Source organism: Pavona decussata, unplaced genomic scaffold, assembly GCF_977016875.1.
Source record: "Pavona decussata unplaced genomic scaffold, jaPavDecu1.1 SCAFFOLD_302, whole genome shotgun sequence".
Lineage (NCBI taxonomy): Eukaryota > Metazoa > Cnidaria > Anthozoa > Scleractinia > Agariciidae > Pavona > Pavona decussata.
In genome coordinates, this window is record NW_028145698.1 from 407,932 (window position 1) to 427,602 (window position 19,671).

At 39.6% G+C, this 19,671-nt stretch overlaps 1 protein-coding gene across 1 annotated transcript; it reads right to left on the minus strand.

The window, feature by feature from the left end:
* Positions 1-5,146: 5,146 nt before the first annotated feature.
* On the minus strand, positions 5,147-8,704 carry LOC146454354 (zinc finger protein 704-like). Its single transcript, XM_085095472.1, has 5 exons — positions 7,702-8,704; positions 7,390-7,493; positions 6,957-7,162; positions 6,409-6,527; positions 5,147-6,033 (listed from the first exon to the last, which is right to left on the minus strand). Exons 1-5 carry the CDS (start codon positions 8,181-8,183, stop codon positions 5,595-5,597), a joined length of 1,350 nt encoding a protein of 449 aa, XP_084951598.1. The 5' UTR covers positions 8,184-8,704; the 3' UTR covers positions 5,147-5,594.
* Between the last annotated feature and the right edge of the window lie 10,967 nt (positions 8,705-19,671).

A 19,671-nucleotide genomic window follows, 5' to 3' on the forward strand; every position in this document is an offset into this window, starting at 1 on the left:
CAATTTCCGGCGATTAGTGAACTTTTAAAGGGGTTTCTTTTTACAAAGTGACCGGCAGTACAGTTAATACAGTTCAAGACAATAGAAACAACTTCGTTGGGACTTAGAAAATGGTGATATAATGGAGGAGCCACTTTGTACTCTGTTACTGGGAGTTATTGGCCACACTTTCCCATTTTACTCTTTCAGTACCCTGTTCGATAGCTTACGTCAGACATGATTTGAAAGCCGGGTGACTCATTTGAAGGTGCATGAACTCATTGTGCTGTACAGGGGATTCATTTATGTGTATGAGCAGAGGTTTAATTGCTGGGATGAGCGATCCAGTCTAATTGCTGGGGTTATAGACAGTAAGAAAAAATAGTCATTTCAAAGTTCACGGGAAAAATTGAAGGCCTTTCAGGGATCACGGAAAAATCACGCCTTTACCACCCTTTTTATAGGACCTGTTTGAGCTCATTCGGCTACCGCTAGAACCGGGGGAATTGAACGAGCTTAAGGGAGGATTTCACCTAAATTTGAATGAAATTTGAAGAGGTTTTAAGAAGGGATAGAGGAAAGAAAATGATTTTCGGAACACTAACAGACAGTTGATACCCACGCAAGAGCACCCCGGGTTTCTAGTGGACTAACTTGGTATCCGTCTATTAATTATTAACTACAAATTTTAATTTTAAAACTTCACTAAATCTTCAATATTTCTTATGTCTCTCAATTTTACCAATCCTTCTAGAAAAACTACCTCCTCCCAAATATACCCAAAAGCACCCAAAAATTCACAAAACACCCCACAACATAGGTTCACGGGATGAGCGTAGAGTTTTTGGATTGCTTGAAACGTGAACGAGATATTTCCATTAAAGCCATGTCAAGTGGCGGAAAAATGGCGTTTAGGTTGAATCCCCCCCTAAGGGTACCACTCAGCGCCAATGACAATGTCAATGACATTGACTCTATTTATTTCTATTACTTCGACAACTCCGAAACGTTGTTCGGTTTTATCGTTTATTTTCACTTGCATATTTAAAAAAAATTATACAGAATAAAATTGTAAAAATTACAGTTGAGTTCTCTATCTATCATGTTTATCATGAGCGAAACCCCATCGGCCAGTATTTCTTTTGTTACAGGAATTGCCGAAATTGGGCAATTGTCTAGTCAATTAAACCTTTTCTTATCAAAAAATCCAAAAATATGTTTTAAATTTTCACCTCCAAGTCCAAAGATCGTACTTGTTTTTGTACGCGAATGGTTCTTTGTTAGGAGGCCGAGGAAGCCTGGGAGGAAGCCAAGCGGGCACGTGATTCACGTGAGTAGCCACGCTCATAAATTACGTGCGACAACAGACTTCCTTTAGAGAGAAATTATTTTAAACATGACCACTTCCCTTTTCACTGAATAGAACAATCATATCTTGCTGAAGGGCTTCAAGCACGTCCTCTAATCTTGAGAAATGAATAAATGTCACATCTCTTGGATCTTGTACTTGCAGGTTTTCAAACTACTTTTAAAAAACGTTTGAGGCTGTAAATCAAAGCCTCGTTGAAGTGTGACCATTCAAATGAAAAGCTCTGTGCAGTGCTTTGCTGAGCAATAAGAGAGCTGACCAATTTTCAATGTTTCCAAGTACGCAAATGTTTTTTACAATTGTCCGAAATTAGAACACTCAGTGGCGACATCGGTACCTTGAAGTAACTAATTGTCCCAGCCAAGAGGCAATATCAGTCATGTTCTATTCAGCACCCAAGATTGTTTTTATTCGTTGACAAAGGACTTGTTATGATCTTCAAATCACCAAGGTGTTTATCTGAAGCCAGTCACGTTTCAGCCGGTTAACAAGCACCATGCCACACCTCTAAGTCGATATGGATCAATATTTATTGAAAGCTAAGGCTTCCTTTACTGCCCACAAATCATGAAACTCAATAGTGAAAATGTAGTGGACGAGCATGACTAACAAGCATTTTAAAAACATGTCTTAGTTTTTCCTTGATAAATTAAACGTTCTTATTACATTAAGGTTCGCCGCAAGCTATTTCTGTGGCCTTCAGTTTGTGGTAAGCCGATTTTGCACAGAAACTTAGCCTTATAATAATAGAAAATCAGTTTTCCTTGAATAAATCACACGACTGATGCAACTGAATGTAACAAATTATCTTTTTTCGTGGACTTGACGAAGAGTTATCGCTCAGCAAAACGAAATGTTTTTTCAGATTAATAAAGACTGGCTTTTACTATCGACAGCTAGTCACATTTTCCCTTGATCTTAATTGTTCTATTACCATATATTAGATTGCATGGATAATTTTGAATATGTATTTTTCCACGTAAGATTTCTTTCACCGTAGCCGATCGAAGTAGATATATTTGCCATATTGCCGAGACCTTAGCTATTAAATACCGAATTAAGGATTCAAAAACTTTTCTTGCCCATTTAAAGGCCAGATTAGCTGCCGGTTCAAAGTTTTGTCTCAAAAGTGATCGAAACTAAAACAACTTTGAATTCTAGTGCAGTCTAATAGGTTACACTTGAATTTAATTTGACGCAAGGTGAAGCCAACCATTTCAAACAGACAATTTGTTATCTGTTATTGCGACAAGAAATATGAAATATGATTTCTGATCACAGAACCAAAAGCAAACAGATAACGATATTTTAATCGAAAATTATGTTAAAGATAAGAACAGAGTGAATGAAAACAGTGATTTAATGAGATTCAAGATTTTCTGGCCGCTTGCCTTCATTTTCCCCGATTCAACGTTTAATTTAGGAGCGAATTAACCTGTTTAATAAATTAATCTGGCAAACCGTCTATCGTTAAAATCTGCTTACATTTGCAAGTCTTACTTATAAAAAAAACAAAAACAAACGAAAGATGGAAATGAAAGTGCTTATCTATCCTTTTCTGATGCAAGAATTGCTCATTATTTTGGTGAGGAATGTCACGCCGGGGTACACGAGGACAATGTGTACACAACATATGAATGCCAATTAGCCGGCCGTTTGACAGGTACGGTCACGAATGTCCGCTTCGGCGAATGTTTGTCTACGGAATTGTGCTACAAGGCGCAAATCTAAAATTTTTCATCTTTTCGCTGTTTAATTGTTTAAACTAAAACATTAAATATGTAAGAACATCGCTGATAATTCCGTTTAAGCCGGGTTTTCGTTTTGTCTTGCTTTAAGTGAGTTGTACGGCGGGTCATGAAAACATCAGCTAAACAAAGGCAATTTATAAAGAGAAGAAAAGGACAAAATCACGCCTTTTTTATCTTGCCTTTAATCATATTATATTGGCAAGAAGTAAAAACTTTCAATTGAGTGCCAAAACCACAGGAACATAACCGCAAAAACACCGTGTCAAAACCTTCAGTTTCGAAAGAAACCTGCTGGCGTACGTATTAAACAAACACTGCCAGATTCAAAACATAATTTCAAAGCACTGTTTGTTGTAAAATCAGCAGTTTTGTTTTCATTTCTCGCTCGCTATGTAGCTATTTTAACCGGAAACTACAGGTCACTACAGGCGTCCATTTTCTAGCATTCATTGTTCGTCTATCCGGGCCATTGCTTTTTCGGATATGAAAGGTCAACAGTCAATAAATTCTTCAAGAAGATAATTTTAGTGCTTTTTCCGTCTGCTAATATTTTCACCTTGTCTCTCGGCGTTAAATAAATTCCCAATTCTGTCTTTAAGTTCGAAAATACCCTCAAATGGGAATGTTTAAAACTCATTGTCAATCATGACAATGTGGGGTGGAATATATGATGCTATCAGGTTAGAGATAAGACGGATAAAGGTGCTATTTTGCAGTCAAAACAACGCCTGACCAAGCATTTTGCATCTAATTTTCTAAACGAGTAGATTAGCAAAACAAAGCAACTGAAAGTATAAATATCTTTTCATATGTAGGGTCAAAGAAAATACCGACAAATTAAAAGCAGTGAATGTTGTTTTCGGTGTTAAAATTGTGCTTGAAAACACCATTTAAAGTTGCTGGGTTGCGGGTTCGAAAGAATAGAATTTGTTCCAGGTAGCAAGGACTATCAGATGTCATTGGATTATTTGTCTAGCAACCTGTATAAGCAAACCTCTTTTTGCACAATACTGCTACTATCAAAACTAGCTGTATCAGAAAATGGCAAGAATGAAAAAATCGAACTTGCTGATATCAGTAGTTTCCGATTAAACACAAGATCGAAAGCGAAATTACAATGAAGACTATCACGGGGTTTTTCCCCGACCGTATTCTTAATTTTTGCTTGTTTTTCTATTTTGTTTTTACAGCAGACAATGTCTAAACCGGCGCACGAGATGCCGGCAAACAGTCCCAAACAAAAGCTTGTTATGCTAAAATTTGAAACGGAAGCGACACACCTCCAAATACCCACCAATCAGAACAGATCAGCTTCAAGTTGTTTACTACGAACGCCGCATTTGGAAATGCAAAAAATCGTAAAAAAAGACGGCGAAGTGGTGCGATTTAGCGAACTTTCATCGAAAATGAACTGTTCTCACTCGTTTCGTTCGTTTGGGGTACGAAAAATAGCTCGTAAATAATGGGACATGACCAGCATAACTAATAAGGATACATAAGGTCATTCAATATTCATAGAAATGTCACAGGATAACATAGAAATGTGATTGATTGTACGGCAGAGCCGGCCATATTGTCTTGCACTTTAACTAGCCAATCACATCACATGCTAAAGATCATAGTTCACAGTACGGAGATAAACAACAAGAGAGCGGGGTGCCCGACGAATTTGTTTTAAAAAATAGGACTGGAAAACAACATGCAAACTCTCCTTTCAAATTCTCCACGTTTGATTTACGATCTTGCGAAGGTTTTTTCCGTCGAAAGAACCCCCTTAACACCGAGTTAAACTTTCCACCGGCACGTGCGAGCTTCAAACTCCGAAAACAGCATGATGCTTTGGCTTTGCGCCAACGACGATCACGAAACAGCCCGGACGAATTTTGCCGGATTACATTTCCGCTTTTCAAGCTTGGCCGGTCGTGCCGCTGTGCTTTTCCAAAATTGCTACTGCAAATCAAGCGTACATTCGTTCAATCAAAACTCTTATTCGTGGCGTGCTTCACGGCTACCACTGTCGTGCGAGAAAAAACGCATCAAGTCGTGATAAACCCACGTGTAACGTTTATTGGAAATATTTTTTTCTCTTATAACTTCCAAAGTCTATATTGATATAATAGTTTAGACAGTATCTCGTGATAGTACGACAATGACAATGGTCCATTGCCGGGGACGTTTTTAATATGAACTTTCTTGTATGTCCAAAACCTGAACAAGTCGCGAAATATTTTTGCATCAATAGCATTTTTCGTCTGCCCGTCCTCTCTAAATCAACGCTTTTGTACCAATGAAATCTTCCTTCTTCCACAGATGTCTTACATCGGGAACTGTGATATATAAAAATATAACAATTTGATAAAATATTTAACCTATGTACACGTCCTTGATTTTAATTTACGACTCTCTACTGTTTTTGTTCTGTGACTAAATTTACGAACACATGCTATAAATACGATGAGTGAGCAGTAACTATTTTGCCGGCAAATGTTAAATGTTCAGTCAGCGAATCGCACACAAGCCTTTTTCCAGCGACACTGCGTACACCAAAGATGTCTGTTTTCCATTCCGTAAACTTTACGGCATTTTTTGCTCTCCCCTCGGAGCTTTCGATGACTGTGGTGATTTGCATGGGCCTGAATTCTTGCAGGGGGGCTGTTCTTGCCGCTTCCTTTTGAATGCGGTGTGTACGAGAGCTGACTGATCGCTTGCGCATCCCAGTTGAAGCGTGGATGTTGCAGCGATCCGTAGGTTGGAGACACGCCTGGTTCAGACCAAGGGCTCTTCACCATGTCGAAATGCGATTGAGTTGGTGTCGGAGAGAGGGCAAGGGGCGCGGGGAAGACGCTATCGTTGCAGTCATCGTCTAAGTCGATTTCGTTGAAGTAAAAATCTTCCTCTCCGTCGCTAAAGCCATCTTCAACCGAACTTTTGGGCCTGAAACACACAAAAGGGAAAACCATCACCAATGCTGGTTTCACGTTTTATTCCCCGGGTCTGGGTTTGGGTTGTGTTTTGCAGAGTTTTGCGCCGTTTTGCGAAAATACTTTTAGAGGAAATTCACAGCCTCAATTCATCCCACATTTTCTTTCTTAGCAGATTTTTACCTTTTTCAAAGTTTTCCCCCTGAAATTTAGTCGCGTAATTTCGCGATTCACGCCGTGTAATCTTGGTAACTTTGTAGAACGCTTCGCTTGCAACTTATGGACCAAGCCGAAGTCAAACCAATAACAAGTTGTTTCTGTATAATGGAAATAAAGCGCAATGCGACAAAAGAAGACATAATCAAAATAGATGCTGTATACCGCTTACCCGAGATGAATGGTTCGAACATGCCGTATGATTCCTGGTGCCGTCGAAAGGGTTTTCCCACATCCAGGCCAAGTACATTTGTACAATGTCTTCAGATTTGTATTCGATGAGGTGGAATTCTGAGAAAAAGAAGACCAGCAAGGGTTATTTTATTTAGGATACAGTTTAGAGCTTGAGCAGATTTTTAGGACGCGAAAATCTCGGAGCGAATTGAACCGGTAACCGGAACAAAAGTGAGTAAACGCGCTAGTCACGAGAGATGCCGTGCAAAGGACGATCGAAGGTGTGAAATTGTTGATAGATAAAAGAAACCAATAACAGCTCTCCCAGACAGATTTACAGTTGCAAAATCAACATTTTAAACTGAAGGTTTTCTAGTGCAAGATTTTATGGCATCGGAATCTGACGTACAAACCGATCGCCAGTCTCAAAATGCAAAGACCGGCATTAACCGCTAAACGAGGAAACAGGTCATCGACGTAAACAACTTTCACCCCAATTTGTTTTCAATAAAATAACTCCGATTTCGGTGTCTACAAAGCTCTAACCTTTCTCTTGCGTGTGTTCTCGTATCGCTGAAAATCCGCTCCGATTTCTTCGTCAAATGGTGAGGGTGGACCGTTGAAGAAATAGATAGAATCGTGGGCGTTCGTTGGAGAATTAGAATGAATCGGCGAAGTTGTCGGGCTTGGGTAGAGTGCCATTTCGGAGCCCGATTCCGGTGTTGGGGGAAAGGCAAAACTCCCATCTTCAGCTGAAAAATAAAATAAACAAACCCATAAATTACGTTATTTTGGAAATGTGCAGACCAAGCAGAAGTTAGCCATATCGTAGCTCTAATGACGAAAATTCAACGGATCGGTAAAACACCTCGAGTGTTAAAAGGCAAATAAATTGCAAATGAGGAACGTGCGTGCTGGATTAACGAGAATACAAAAACACCATGAATCGCATAATCTTGAAATAATTTTTCGCCCTTACTATGATCCACATCCTTGAGAACTGGGGAAATTGATAATGCTGTGAGTACCAGCGCAGCCATTTCTTCGCTTCTTGTAACGTTTTCTTGCCTTTTCGAGCAGCCGCTAAAAATAAAAGGAACTGGTGTAAGATTGTATGCATGTGCAAAGGACAAAGGAAAATAAAAGGCCTTAATCTAAGAGCCTTAAGACGAGAAATAAACCTCTTTTCTCTAAGCCATAAAGCACCGAAAGAGAAGCACTAGAAAAAATAATGTAACTGAATGAAAAAAAAAATGTTTTGAGCGCGCAGCCACTCTACCATAAAACTTACTCGCAAGATTCCATTCCATGTGCTTTCACTATGCATGGCAGAGGGCACGAAATCGTAGAACTGGTCGGAGCGATTTCGTTTGCTGAGCCAGAAAACTTTTCTCCTTTCATAAGATGAACTTCCTCGGGTTTTAGAGCCACTATCGTATCCTGATGGTCCAGCACTTGCACCAAAATTTCGTTGAATTCTGAGCGGGTTTTGAGAACGCGCGCCGCAACTTCACGGCCTTTGAGTGAGATAAAAACTCGCTGTCCGTTCTTTAACGCTGTCACACCAACAGCTTTAAATCCAGGCCCGACAATTTCTCCCTCGTCCACCTCCGCAATGTAGTCATCCTCAAATAAAATGGTGTATGTATTTTCGCCGGTCGGCTTACTCTTAACGGCTTCTATCACACCACTGTAGAAGAAACCGTCTTTCCACGGAGCGCTGACTCGAACTCCAAGAAGCGAATTTTTGGGCCGCCTTCTCAGCGAACACATTTTTTCTCCAAGATAAGTGCTGAAAAACTCCACAGAAATTGAATATTTTGCTCCTGTTTCGTCAGAACCGGTGAAAATCTACTCGTGCGAAACTCGCCGATGGCAAATTCTGTTTTGTTGTTGTTTATACGGCCGATTTTTTGGGGGCGTTTGGGGGCGTTTACAGTCTTCTCCGAGATTTGCTTCTATCGGCAAATTTGATTGGTTTATAAATCCGATGAAACACTACGACATTATTTATTGGTCGAATTTTAGCCAAAAATGACGTCTGATTGGCTAATTCGTTTTGCTATTTTTAAATCCATTGAGCCAGCTTTGTTGACATTTTGTTCTTGCGATGTGTGGACGTCACGTACAATTTCTGTTCAATGAATAAAGATTGTTGCATTGTCTGTTTTTCAGCGTGCATTAACAAAATTACAGCTACATCGCGTTTCTCACTCGAGCAGACCCAGAAAAGCTGCTACAAATAGGTTGTTTATCGCCCACGTACGTTTCCTTTAGAAATACGACACTATTCCATGTGACAAGCGTTACGGTTAGCTTCCGACATTGACCAAATAAATCCCGCTGTCTGATTGGTTGCGATTAGTGGCGAGGTGTCAAAAAGCGATTAAACAAACGCTCTGATTGGTGGATGAAACAAATCAATTGCACATTAGGCGGCCCAGCGGCGCCAGAACAATTATACTCTTCGTACGATTATGTCAACCTTTCGCCTTTACAAACAAGACATGTTTTGACCTACGACAATAACTTTGGAAATTAATTCTGCAGTTGTTGTGTTTCACTGCACGCAGAAGGTGATCGTTATTTTGCTTTAGGTACACAAGTCTCTAGATTTATCAAATAAACTGTTACTTTCGTTTGAGTATGTAAAAGACTTGAAAAAGTTTTATTCTCAGCCCAGTATCAGTTGAGAAGCACTTAAATATTGTGAAAAAAAAAATAACAAAAAATTAAAAAAAAGCCCGGAAATATTGCACCAGCAAGACAGCCTTCAGAGGAAAGCAGATATCACACAGTTGCTAAAAATATCTTTGAAAAAGGGTAACAGTGCTCCTTAATTTTTAGCAAACTGCAATCGAAGATTCAGGATTTTCGTCGCTTGATGAGTTCAAATAGCTTTAAAAATTGGGTCAAAAGCACGCACAGAGTTGGAACTTTGCACCCTAAATGTGTCTGACCGAAAATTAATAGTGTTATTCCTAAAAATAAGATCGTGCCCGGCTGATCGAGAGCTTTTGTGATAACTTTTTGCGCGTTACACGTTAAAACCGGCTAGCAAGAAATTCAAAGCCGGTTTACTTGTATTGCGAGTGTGTAAAAATAAACGGGGGATGAGATTTTGATCAGTTACAAGAAATCAGAAACTACAAAGTAACAGAATACGCGAAAGTTAGTCCATGATCGGGTGGATATCGCGTGATTCATCGAAATAAACAATCGAAAATTTAAAACGCGAGCACGCCACGGCGAAACAAAAGTACTTGAAAAATGACAGCTTGCATTTTTGGAAACTTTAAAATACATGTATATAGCTTTTCAATGGACAATGACTGAAGTAGCTTATCTATGATCTGAAAATTGAGTGTAGCTCAAAATATATCGTATAACCTAGTCACGTAGCCTGAACAGAAAATCTTGTTGTTTACAACTTCGTGCTGGATAACACAAGCAAATTGTGCTCGTGATACCAAGAAGAACAATAGAAATTGAGGAAAGTAATTCACAGTTGTTGATAACTGACGCCTTGGAACAATGCAATTGCATAAATTCTATACATGGAAAAGTGTGCATGTTTTGATGTGATATTTGCTACTTTCTCGATTGCGAGAATGGGGCATGTGAGATGTGTCATTTAAGTGGCTTCGTTTTAGATCGTCTATTTGTGGTGAAATGTCACGCGAGCCCGCTCTTGAATGAGATAATTGTATTTACATATTGCATCATGACAAACAGCACCCGAGCAATTTTTACTAATTAAAGCAACGTGTTTAACATGTGGAACCGAGAATCAACTTCAACTGATAGGAATAAAGTTACAAAAGTGCTTAAAAATTAAAAATGATCATTGCTATGTGTGTGCTTTTTGCCAGCGAGGTTAGAACTGGCTGATGTCCAACTTCGCTTCAGTTTGAAAACAACAAACGCATACACGCATCACGAGTTTCAACTGCGCTAAAATCGTGCACCGGCCGGTCGGCAAAAAACCCCGAATTAAATTTGCACCTGCCTTCAGAGGGATCAGGTTAATTGACTAAATAATTCTCTCATGAGAAACTAAACAACCCATTATATTGTACGTGTACCATTGCACTAATTTTTTTTTTCTTTTTACGAAAACTGATCGATCGCACGATCTGTCGCTCGAGCTGACACGGCGGTGTTGTAGTTTGGACTTGAAACAATAATCACACTTCCTCTTAAGCTGAAATTCTCTGCTTGTGATCAGCACGTTCGTATGTTTACGATAAAATGAAAGGTCGTGGAAGGAGGGGCTGTGAGCGGGTCTGGGGCAGTATGTGGGCAGGGAAGGGGGAGGTGGCTCTGGTTCTCGTGTGCATGTGATGCCGAGCTTTATGCTCGAGTGCGGATCGTTTTGGGTGTGTGTGGGGGAGGGGGAAGGTGTGTGTGAGCGGGGGGAGGGGGTCAAAGAGAGTAATGGAGTATGAAAACATGCTCGCACAAAGTAATTTTTGTCCTTGGGGGAGGGGGTATTCCTTGCAGTTTTTGGTGTGGGTTTGCGGCTCGGTTTTACCAAAGCCCTGATTTTTTTTCAAACCTAGCCTTAAAAATTCATACCCATTTTAAAACCTTGTCCCGTTTCTGTAAAATCCATACCCATTTTCAGCCATACTGACAAAAATCATTAAAATCTACACCTATCTTCATACCAAAACAGGTAAAAAACTATACCTTTTGGGGCCGCACATACCCTAGTATTTAACTTATAGGGGAGTACCCCCCCCGGGTTTTCTCCCCTGCCTGCTAAAACTTTTTCTTGCGTTTCCTGAATGACTTAATGGAAAGTAATTTCCCATTTAAATGATGGTCCATCAATTCGAAGGTGAGATTTTGCTCTGTCGTTGCCTTGTTTGAACTGTTTCTCAGTCAGGTAAGTAGCTGGGGGGGGGGGGGGGGCAATAAGCTCTTTGTTCTCGATGAGATGGGCATTTTGTTACAAGGGGGTAAGATTGACTCTATTACCAGGGTTCCCTAACAGTTGAGAACACGAAGTTGTCCCGAGTTCACAGGATTGGCCACAGACACTCTTGTACGGCGAAGACAACTTTTGAAGCGTCACGCTTCAGTATATTTACGTATCAGCATATTATGCATTATATTAATGATAATGTTTAACCGCTTACAAAATAAGTTCTGCTACTAAGTAATTTTGTGTACAATTCCTGAATTTATAATATTTACAGAACAAAATTTGTTCTGTGATATACATGTATCTTATCCACACTAAACAAAACAACAACAAGCAACTTATTGCCGGAATTTTTTTTCGTTTGAATTATTTTTGAATTCGTTTAACGAAAATTATGCCTCAGGTGATTCGCCTGCCGGAATGTTTTATTTTCGTAGAGATTTATGTTGATCAAGCCATAAACCTGTGATCACTCGTCCAGTTTTGCCCAGGGTAAAAAAAGAGTAATTGAATCAAATAAAAGTGAACACTCGCAACTCTTTTTGCCATGTGTAAAAGAGAATATTTAAAATGAGTGAACAGTCACTCAACGTTTCGTCCTGTATAAATTCCTTGGGTCAAACGATTACTCGTATATCGCTTCGTTGCGTAAATACCTTGGACCATGTTGGATCAAAATGTTACGTAAATGATCCCTCCCTTATCGTTTTATTCTGTACAAATTGTCATGCGTTTTGTATACGTAGGCATGGCTAGTTAATGCTTTATCCCAACTGCCTTGTAACCAGGAGCAAAAAATCAACAACAACCGCAGCGCAAGAACGCTGGTGATCAATCATGTTTGACATGTCTCTCAACAACTCTTTCATGCTAGTTATCGTTATCAAAACAGGCAACAGTAAAGAACATAGAATTCTGTTAACTCAGGATCGACAGGAGCGAATTCGCCCCTGATTAATGTGTTGCAGGTTTAAAATGAGATTTTCAGTCAAGTCTTACATTATATAGTTCTAGGCCGAAGGTAAACCTTACGGCGAAAGAACGCAATTCTGGGCGTGAAGAAGACTTTACACGGGCTATTTTGCCTGTTGAAACATATGTACAGTACTGACTCTTGCCCGTTACATTTACACTTGTTTTTATTTTTGTTTTTTGTTTAAAATTAGCACTGTTTTGATGCAGTGGAGATAAATAAAGATACATACCAAACCCTGTTTATATCAGTTACTTAACACGTTTGCGTGACGAGACAAGCCGCTACGTTGTGTTAGTCACGACAATAGGGCAATTGTCACGCGAACACGAAAGTCATTCATCAGTAATAAAACTTTACGCTCTCTTTTTATAGTGAGGAAGATTTGTGTTTCTACCTTGAAACTGGAATGAATTGCCTAGAAAACTGAAATAATTTGAAAATGTTTCTAAAATAATTTACAGACCTAACCGAAGCCTATGCTGGTCTCCTTAAACAACCTCGAAGCCCTTGTAAATTGGGAAAGGCCTTGGAAAGGAAGATCCCGTTGGAGCATGGAGATACTCAAGAAGTTTATTGCCTGGAGCACCGTACCATTTCATTTACTGCCAACTTTTTGTGAAATGGCACCCCTTTCACTTACACAAACCAAAACAAAAAATACCCTTTCCTTAAATGCCTAGAAATTAAGAATGGGCCTTATTTTTTTCCCGAAGGAAAGCGTAATATTTATCCTGCAATTTCTAATTCTGTTTAGTTTTTGCTATTAACTGCTGTTCTCTGGTTCACAGGTTATATTTTTTCGACCTTTTAAAATACTAAAGTTTAACATTTCGTTACCATTCAGTGTACTATGAAGTTTAAAAAGGTACTTCTTTCAGGCGTAGCAGTCTCCGTTTTGTCCGCTATATTGAGCACACCGTCCCCTCCCTGGATACAGACAGTTCAGACAATTCAGTCACTGCATCCCTTGTGCGCAACCGTATATTTAAAAAGACGCCGATCGAATCATTTAGTTTGAAAAGTTTCTTAATATTTAAGCTGATGCGATCGCTTTGCATATGACAATAAATTGTTCCGGATAAACCAATTAGCAAAGGATACAAGAGTTGAAAACCAGTCTTTACTGAGGTAAAGTTCGTACAGGCCCGCAAATGATCCCGGCCCGCAAATGATCCCCGGACCGGAAATGATCCCCAAATTGGACCGCAAATGATCCCCGGACGGGAAATGAACCCAAAATTGGACCGCAAATGATCCCCGACCGGATTTCGTCGCCTCATCAATAATTATAAAATGGAATGGACTCGGGAATTTGGACACTGTATTTAAACTTTATACACTTCATTTTTTTTGTCTTATAACGCAACAATCATTTTATTTAAACGCTTTGCATGCAAATTTTTTTAGTTTAAAAATTACAGTGCAGCTGCTAAGTGCAAATAAAAAGAGAATCAATTGTCCTATAAACTGGAACATACATGTAAATTTTTCACTTGTACGATTACAACGCCAAAAATGGGTACGAATTGTACGAAAAGCGCAAGGGGAAACAGCAAACTCAACCGCGCCATTTTCCCACAGTAACCTGGTTCAAATTATGAGCTATGTTCACTCCAAATAGCTGTCGCTTTCGCAAGTGAGGATTGTTTCCTTGTTCTCACGCCTCAAAAAAAAAAAAAAAATCCCACGTGCACACGGTAGTCCCAGCTCAAGCTGTGAGCGATGATCATCTTGTGACGGTCTCTTGTGCAATAGCGGTCACGGCTGAAGTATGGGAAGCGTTTTCCCATACTTGCGCCGTGACCGCTATTGCACTTTATAATCGGGCCTAGGAAGTAGAAATACTGTAAAGTTCTTAGAAGGGGTGTCATTTCTATCAAGAACTTTACAGTATTTCCACTTCGTAAACCCGATCGTAAATATTCCCATACAAACTGTCGTATTTTCGCAGTGACAGCTATTGCACAAGTGATAATCGCTCACAGCTTGAGGTTGGGCCACCTAAGCGTATGGTAGACTATCGAAAGGGTTCCGATAAAGTTTGTTAATGGCACGACCTAGATTAAGGAGAAAAATTCAATTTCGTTTTAAAAGAGTTAAGTATCTTATCTAACATTTCTAAAACAGAGTTTTAAAATATTGAAGCAATAGCTAATTGTGAAGGAAAATGTATTTTCAAATCAAAGGTGTAATAATCTCCGAGACTGACGCGTTAAAATCAATAGCTTTTATGTTTTGTCCAAAAATTAAATATTTCCAGGTTAATTTTGTCTTTTAACACAGTGCGTTTACCGGTTTTTATTGTTGTTACAAAAGCCTGAGGAATTTGTGTTTTCCTCATATATCCGTGAACTGACATGGAGTCCAGGACATTCCTTCGTTTTGCGGTACATTTTATTAAAATCACTTCCGGTCCGGGGATCATTTGCAGTCCAATTTGGGGATCATTTCCCGTCCGGGGATCATTTGCGGGCTATCTCTAAAATAGGGAACGGGGAATGGAGGAATGGGGAATGGGGAACGGGGAACGGGGAATCTCTAAAAGGGGGAATCTCTAAAATAGGGAATCTCTAAAAGGGGGAATCTCTAAAAGGGGGAATCTCTAAAATAGGGAATCTCTAAAAGGGGGAATCTCTAAAACGGGGAATCTCTAAAATAGGGAATCTCTAAATGGGGGAATCTCTTAAATCTCTAAAGCTTTTTTACAACCACTGTTTCGGCAGGCTTTTTTGTTGTCTGATACTGGGTAATAAACACCGCGCCAAATGAGCCTTGACCAATTACTTCCTGGCTCGTAATCTCGTCCCAGCTAAATTTTGGGAGCCCATCAAACGCCTCAAGCTTTTTTTCTTTTGCTAGCAAACGCCAATGGAAACTTGAAATTATTATCCATGTTGACCTGAAGCCACCGACTTGAAAAAAGGTCGACCGAAGGTCGGGATGACATGTTTTATCTTAACACGTTCTTGCAGCCATTTCCTGCCATTTGGTACTACTTTAAGAGAATTTGTCTTTTTGGTATAAAAAAGCAGACGCTATTAAACCTTATATTCTCATTACTAGTCTTGTTAATTACGCCATGAAACGTAAAACCAGGAGCCATAATCAGGGATCCCTGATTATGGCTCCTGATGAAAACATATTTAGCATTTGCAATTTGGGTGGCTTCCGGCCTACGTCAGACATGTCTTTATCCCAGGGAGATAAGCATGTCTGGTACCTGAGTGATAACATCATAGATAATTTTTTCCTTGACCAGTGAAACCATTTTTTTCTTAAAAAACATTAAGGGCGTTTGCTGCAACTTTCGAAAGGCATAAAAGGAAATTGGTTAGGGCTTTTTTATTAGACATCGTTGTAAGGCCATTAGGGCTGATGGATCAATCGCAACACAAACACCGCGAATTTCACAATTCTCGGTTTTCACTGTCACGCCATTGAAAAAAAAAATCGAAACCATTCCATGAATGAAGTCAAGAAATTGACATGGTATAGAGGATAAATAAATAAGGCATCTGCCCAAGTGTCAGGTCTGTGCGGCATTCCGTACTCGAGTTATTTGACAAAATGTTCCACATAAATTTATAGAGCTTAGTATGGAGACGCCATGTTTGTGTCCCTCTGAGGGGCACAAACATGGCGGCCGGAAATACGAAAAAACATCTGCAGTTCACTTTTGCCAGAAAAGAGGTTTGTTTGCCCTTGTGAATTTTCGAATGTTTAGATTAATATTTCTCCTCAAACTGAAATTGTTTAGAATGCTGAAAATCACCCGAAGAGTCATTTTTAAGATACGGAAAAGCTCTGTCACGGCCGTCCTCCTTGTGTCACGCACGATGGAAACTCGGAAATTGAAACTGTTCTATTTTCAAAAGGAAGCACGACATCGAGCTAAGAAATTGTGAACAGACATGTGGGGGGGGACAGGGGGGCGGGAGCCCGGGAGAATAGGGGGCGGGAGGGGTAAGGGAGACGGGAGAGGAAGGGGCGGGAGGCGGGAGTTCTAAGAGAACGGGAAGCGGGAGAGCAATACAAAACGGTGAATTTCTTTGTTTATTAATGCGTTAGAATACTATCAAAAAAAGAACCCAACAATGTTTTACAATGTTATTTGTCCTCCATTCAGCGTCCTCCGAGGCTTTACACAATATTTTATATCCAAGGGCACACAAAAATTCATGCTCAGGCGATAAACAGGGTTACTTCCAGTGAAATTGTAAACCCTTTCATTGTGTTACGTCATAGCTCATGAAATGTCAAGCGTGGCATGTAAACACGTGTGAGTGCCGCGCAAGTTGTTAGAAGTCTCAAAAGAGGTGAGCAAGGCGAGCAAGCACGCGTCTTGTAAATTTAGTATCAGAGATATAAAAAAAAATTTAATGTCGTCAAAGACCATTTTAGTAGTTCTTAGTATCTTTCACTACGGTAGTGAGAAATCTGGGGCATGGACGACCTCTCCCAATGACCGTCAATCGGACCGTACTAAAGATTTAGCTGCATGGTGTAAGGGAATTTGCGAATAGAATGCTGTTTCAATGAGCACGTGGAGAGTGTGGAGTGGTTCGTTTCACGACGCTGTTTTTCGTTTTGGACAAGGCAAAATCGATTCCTATCACAATAGGCAGCCAAACAGCATGGGAAGCAACCAGGAACGACTTTATAGAAAAAAGGAGTACGATTAGGAGTAGGAGGAGATCAGTGCAGCCTCCTCGGCACATTGATGAAGACTTCTTTTTGATGAACAGTTTGCCTAATTTCGAACGCTTTTTCTTTCCCGAACTAAAAGCAATTTTTTTCACGCAGTTTTTAGATAGTAAGGATATCGAGAAAGATATCAAGATTATAATTAATGTATCAAGTAAATGCGATGGATCCGCAATACAGCGCCAAGAATTAGGCAGACGTACTGAACTCTAACTGGGGCGTTTGGCTGCCAGCTCGCCATGTCCCCATTTGAATTACATGATCCCAACAAATGAATAATTAAGAAATGCAACAACTATTACACTGTACGATGGACTAAGACTGTTGACACTGAAAAAATGGTTAAACCGTCAAACGAGACGAACATGTTAGTCAAAAATTAAATACAAACAGCGGTGATAAACATAATAAACTTGCGCATTTTAGCTTGACGTAGAATATGAAACGTCAAGTTACATAAAATGCGCAAGTTTATTATGTTTATCACCGCTGTTTGTATTTTATTTCTGATCAGGCTACGATGGCTCAAGAGCAAAAGTCTTTATGTTAGTTAAAACTTCATTAACTCCGAGTACAAAACCTATCAATAATGTTAACGTTAATCAAAATAAATATAGTAAAAAAATGAATAATGAACGGCCTACAAATGATACGTCCTGCTAAAGCTTTATGACTAATACGGGTTTTAAAGCCTTCTAATTTACTAGGGGACGGGAGAAACGCGAAAAAGGGCGGGAGGCGGGAGGCAAAGGTACGGGAGGCGGGAGGTTCTGACCCCCCTGTCCCCCCCCACAGACATATTTTTAGGTAATCTTTCCTTGAATGAAGGTAAAAATTTTGTAGGCCTCCCAGTTTTGAATTTTAGAATTTGGTGACGTCACGTGAAAACCGAGAATTGGCATTTTTGAACTGATCACTAGATAAGCTTTATGCAGGCGTAAAGTCCAGTTAATGATGGTCGACGCGTGTTACAGACGGCTTATTCAGAGATTCAATTGCGCTTTCATCTTTGCCGTTTTGCAGTAAGATGCTGTAGAAAATTCGATTTCTCTTGGTGTATGTGGCCCTTTGGTATCGATTGGCATAAATTTTTTAGACCACCCCTACCGAAGATATTGCGGCAAGCGACGACAACAATTTATTTTTATGTTATATATCTAGTAATTATGCAACAACTGTCAATGATATTATTGGTTGTTGGCAAATGTTGTAAATGTCTCTTAGGAAAAACTCTACCTCTAAAACGTTCATAGATTTATCCAGTTTGTTGATGGATTCTCCCGTTTAGAGATTCCTCTTTTTTGAAATTCCCTATTTTAGAGATTCCCCCTTTTAGAGATTCCCTATTTTAGAGATTCCTCCTTTTAGAGATTCCCCCTTTTAGAGATTCCCTATTTTAGAGATTCCCCTTTTAAAGATTCCCTATTTTAGAGATTCCCCCTTTTAGAGATTCCCTATTTTAGAGATTCCCCCTTTTAGAGATTCCCTATTTTAGAGATTCCCCCTTTTAGAGATTCCCCCTTTTAGAGATTCCCTATTTTAGAGATTCCCCCTTTTAGAGATTCCCTATTTTAGAGATTCCCCCTTTTAGAGATTCCCTATTTTAGAGATTCCCCGTTCCCCGTTCCCCATTCCCCATTCCTCCATTCCCCGTTCCCTATTTTAGAGATAGCCATCATTTGCGGGCTGGGATCATTTGCGGGCCTGTCTTTACGGTTGCAAAGTGTTACGGTGTCAAGTACGTGTCTTAACGTCTAGCACGTTTGTTCAGGCTTTTGACACGCAAATTCGGTTGCTATCAGGTAATATTGCCTAACAAGATGAAAAATGTAAATATAGATAGTTTGAAAACAATAATTACCTTTAAATAGTACACCATAACTAAATGTTCACCTATTTTGAGAAAAAAAATTACTGAAAGAATGAAGACATTTAAGACCTATTTACTCTTTCAACTCACCTTTAGCCTGCGTAGCAAGCGTTTCCGTGCTGTTTCGGAGCAAAGAAAGAGCGAGGAACGAGATTCTCGGTTTTGGCCGCGCGAGAAATGAAACGAGAGCCATTTTTCGCGCGGTCCTTGCTCGGAAACAGCACGGAAACGCTTGCTACGCAGGCTAACTCACCTTAGACAGAGGTTAAAACCGTCAAAGTCTTAATCAGTAAATACTTGCCCTTATTGGTCTTCAATAAACACCCAGAAAGGATAAATGATTTAATTGGACCAGTGTATTGCCAATTTAAGTTAAATTGCATGAAATGGAAGCTTGATGTTTTAAAGTAGAAAGCGAAAGCAAGAAAGAAATAGAGACGAAAGACATTTAACTGTTATTTACAAATTGGATTGTGCGACGCCGGTTCTTTGATACCCGGGTTTAATAGGGTCAAAAGCTATTGCAATTAGCTCCAATCTCGTTCCGGGAACGAGATTGGATCAACCCCTATATTGAAAAAACCAAGACATGTACAATACACCCATGTTATCAATAACATGAGGGTATTCAAAACGATTTGAAAGATAAATGAAACAGTAATGTTACCCTCTCTAAATGTTTATGTTTTTAAAGTTGGCAACTGAAAAACTTAGTCGTTCAATGACAGCGATGATCTTAGAAGGAACAATTTGAATTTTGATGGATAGAGCATGGCAAGTA

What these genes read in the sequence shown, in the direction of transcription:
- LOC146454354 (XM_085095472.1), bottom strand. Translation starts at nt 8,183, where the DNA reads ATGTGTTCGCTGAGAAGGCGGCCCAAAAATTCGCTTCTTGGAGTTCGA. An exon ending in TCTCAAGGATGTGGATCATA is followed by an intron (nt 7,163 to 7,389) that starts GTAAGGGCGAAA and finishes TTTATTTTTCAG; the next exon opens with CTGAAGATGGGAGTTTTGCC. An exon ending in GTTCGAACCATTCATCTCGG is followed by an intron (nt 6,034 to 6,408) that starts GTAAGCGGTATA and finishes TGTGTGTTTCAG; the next exon opens with GCCCAAAAGTTCGGTTGAAG.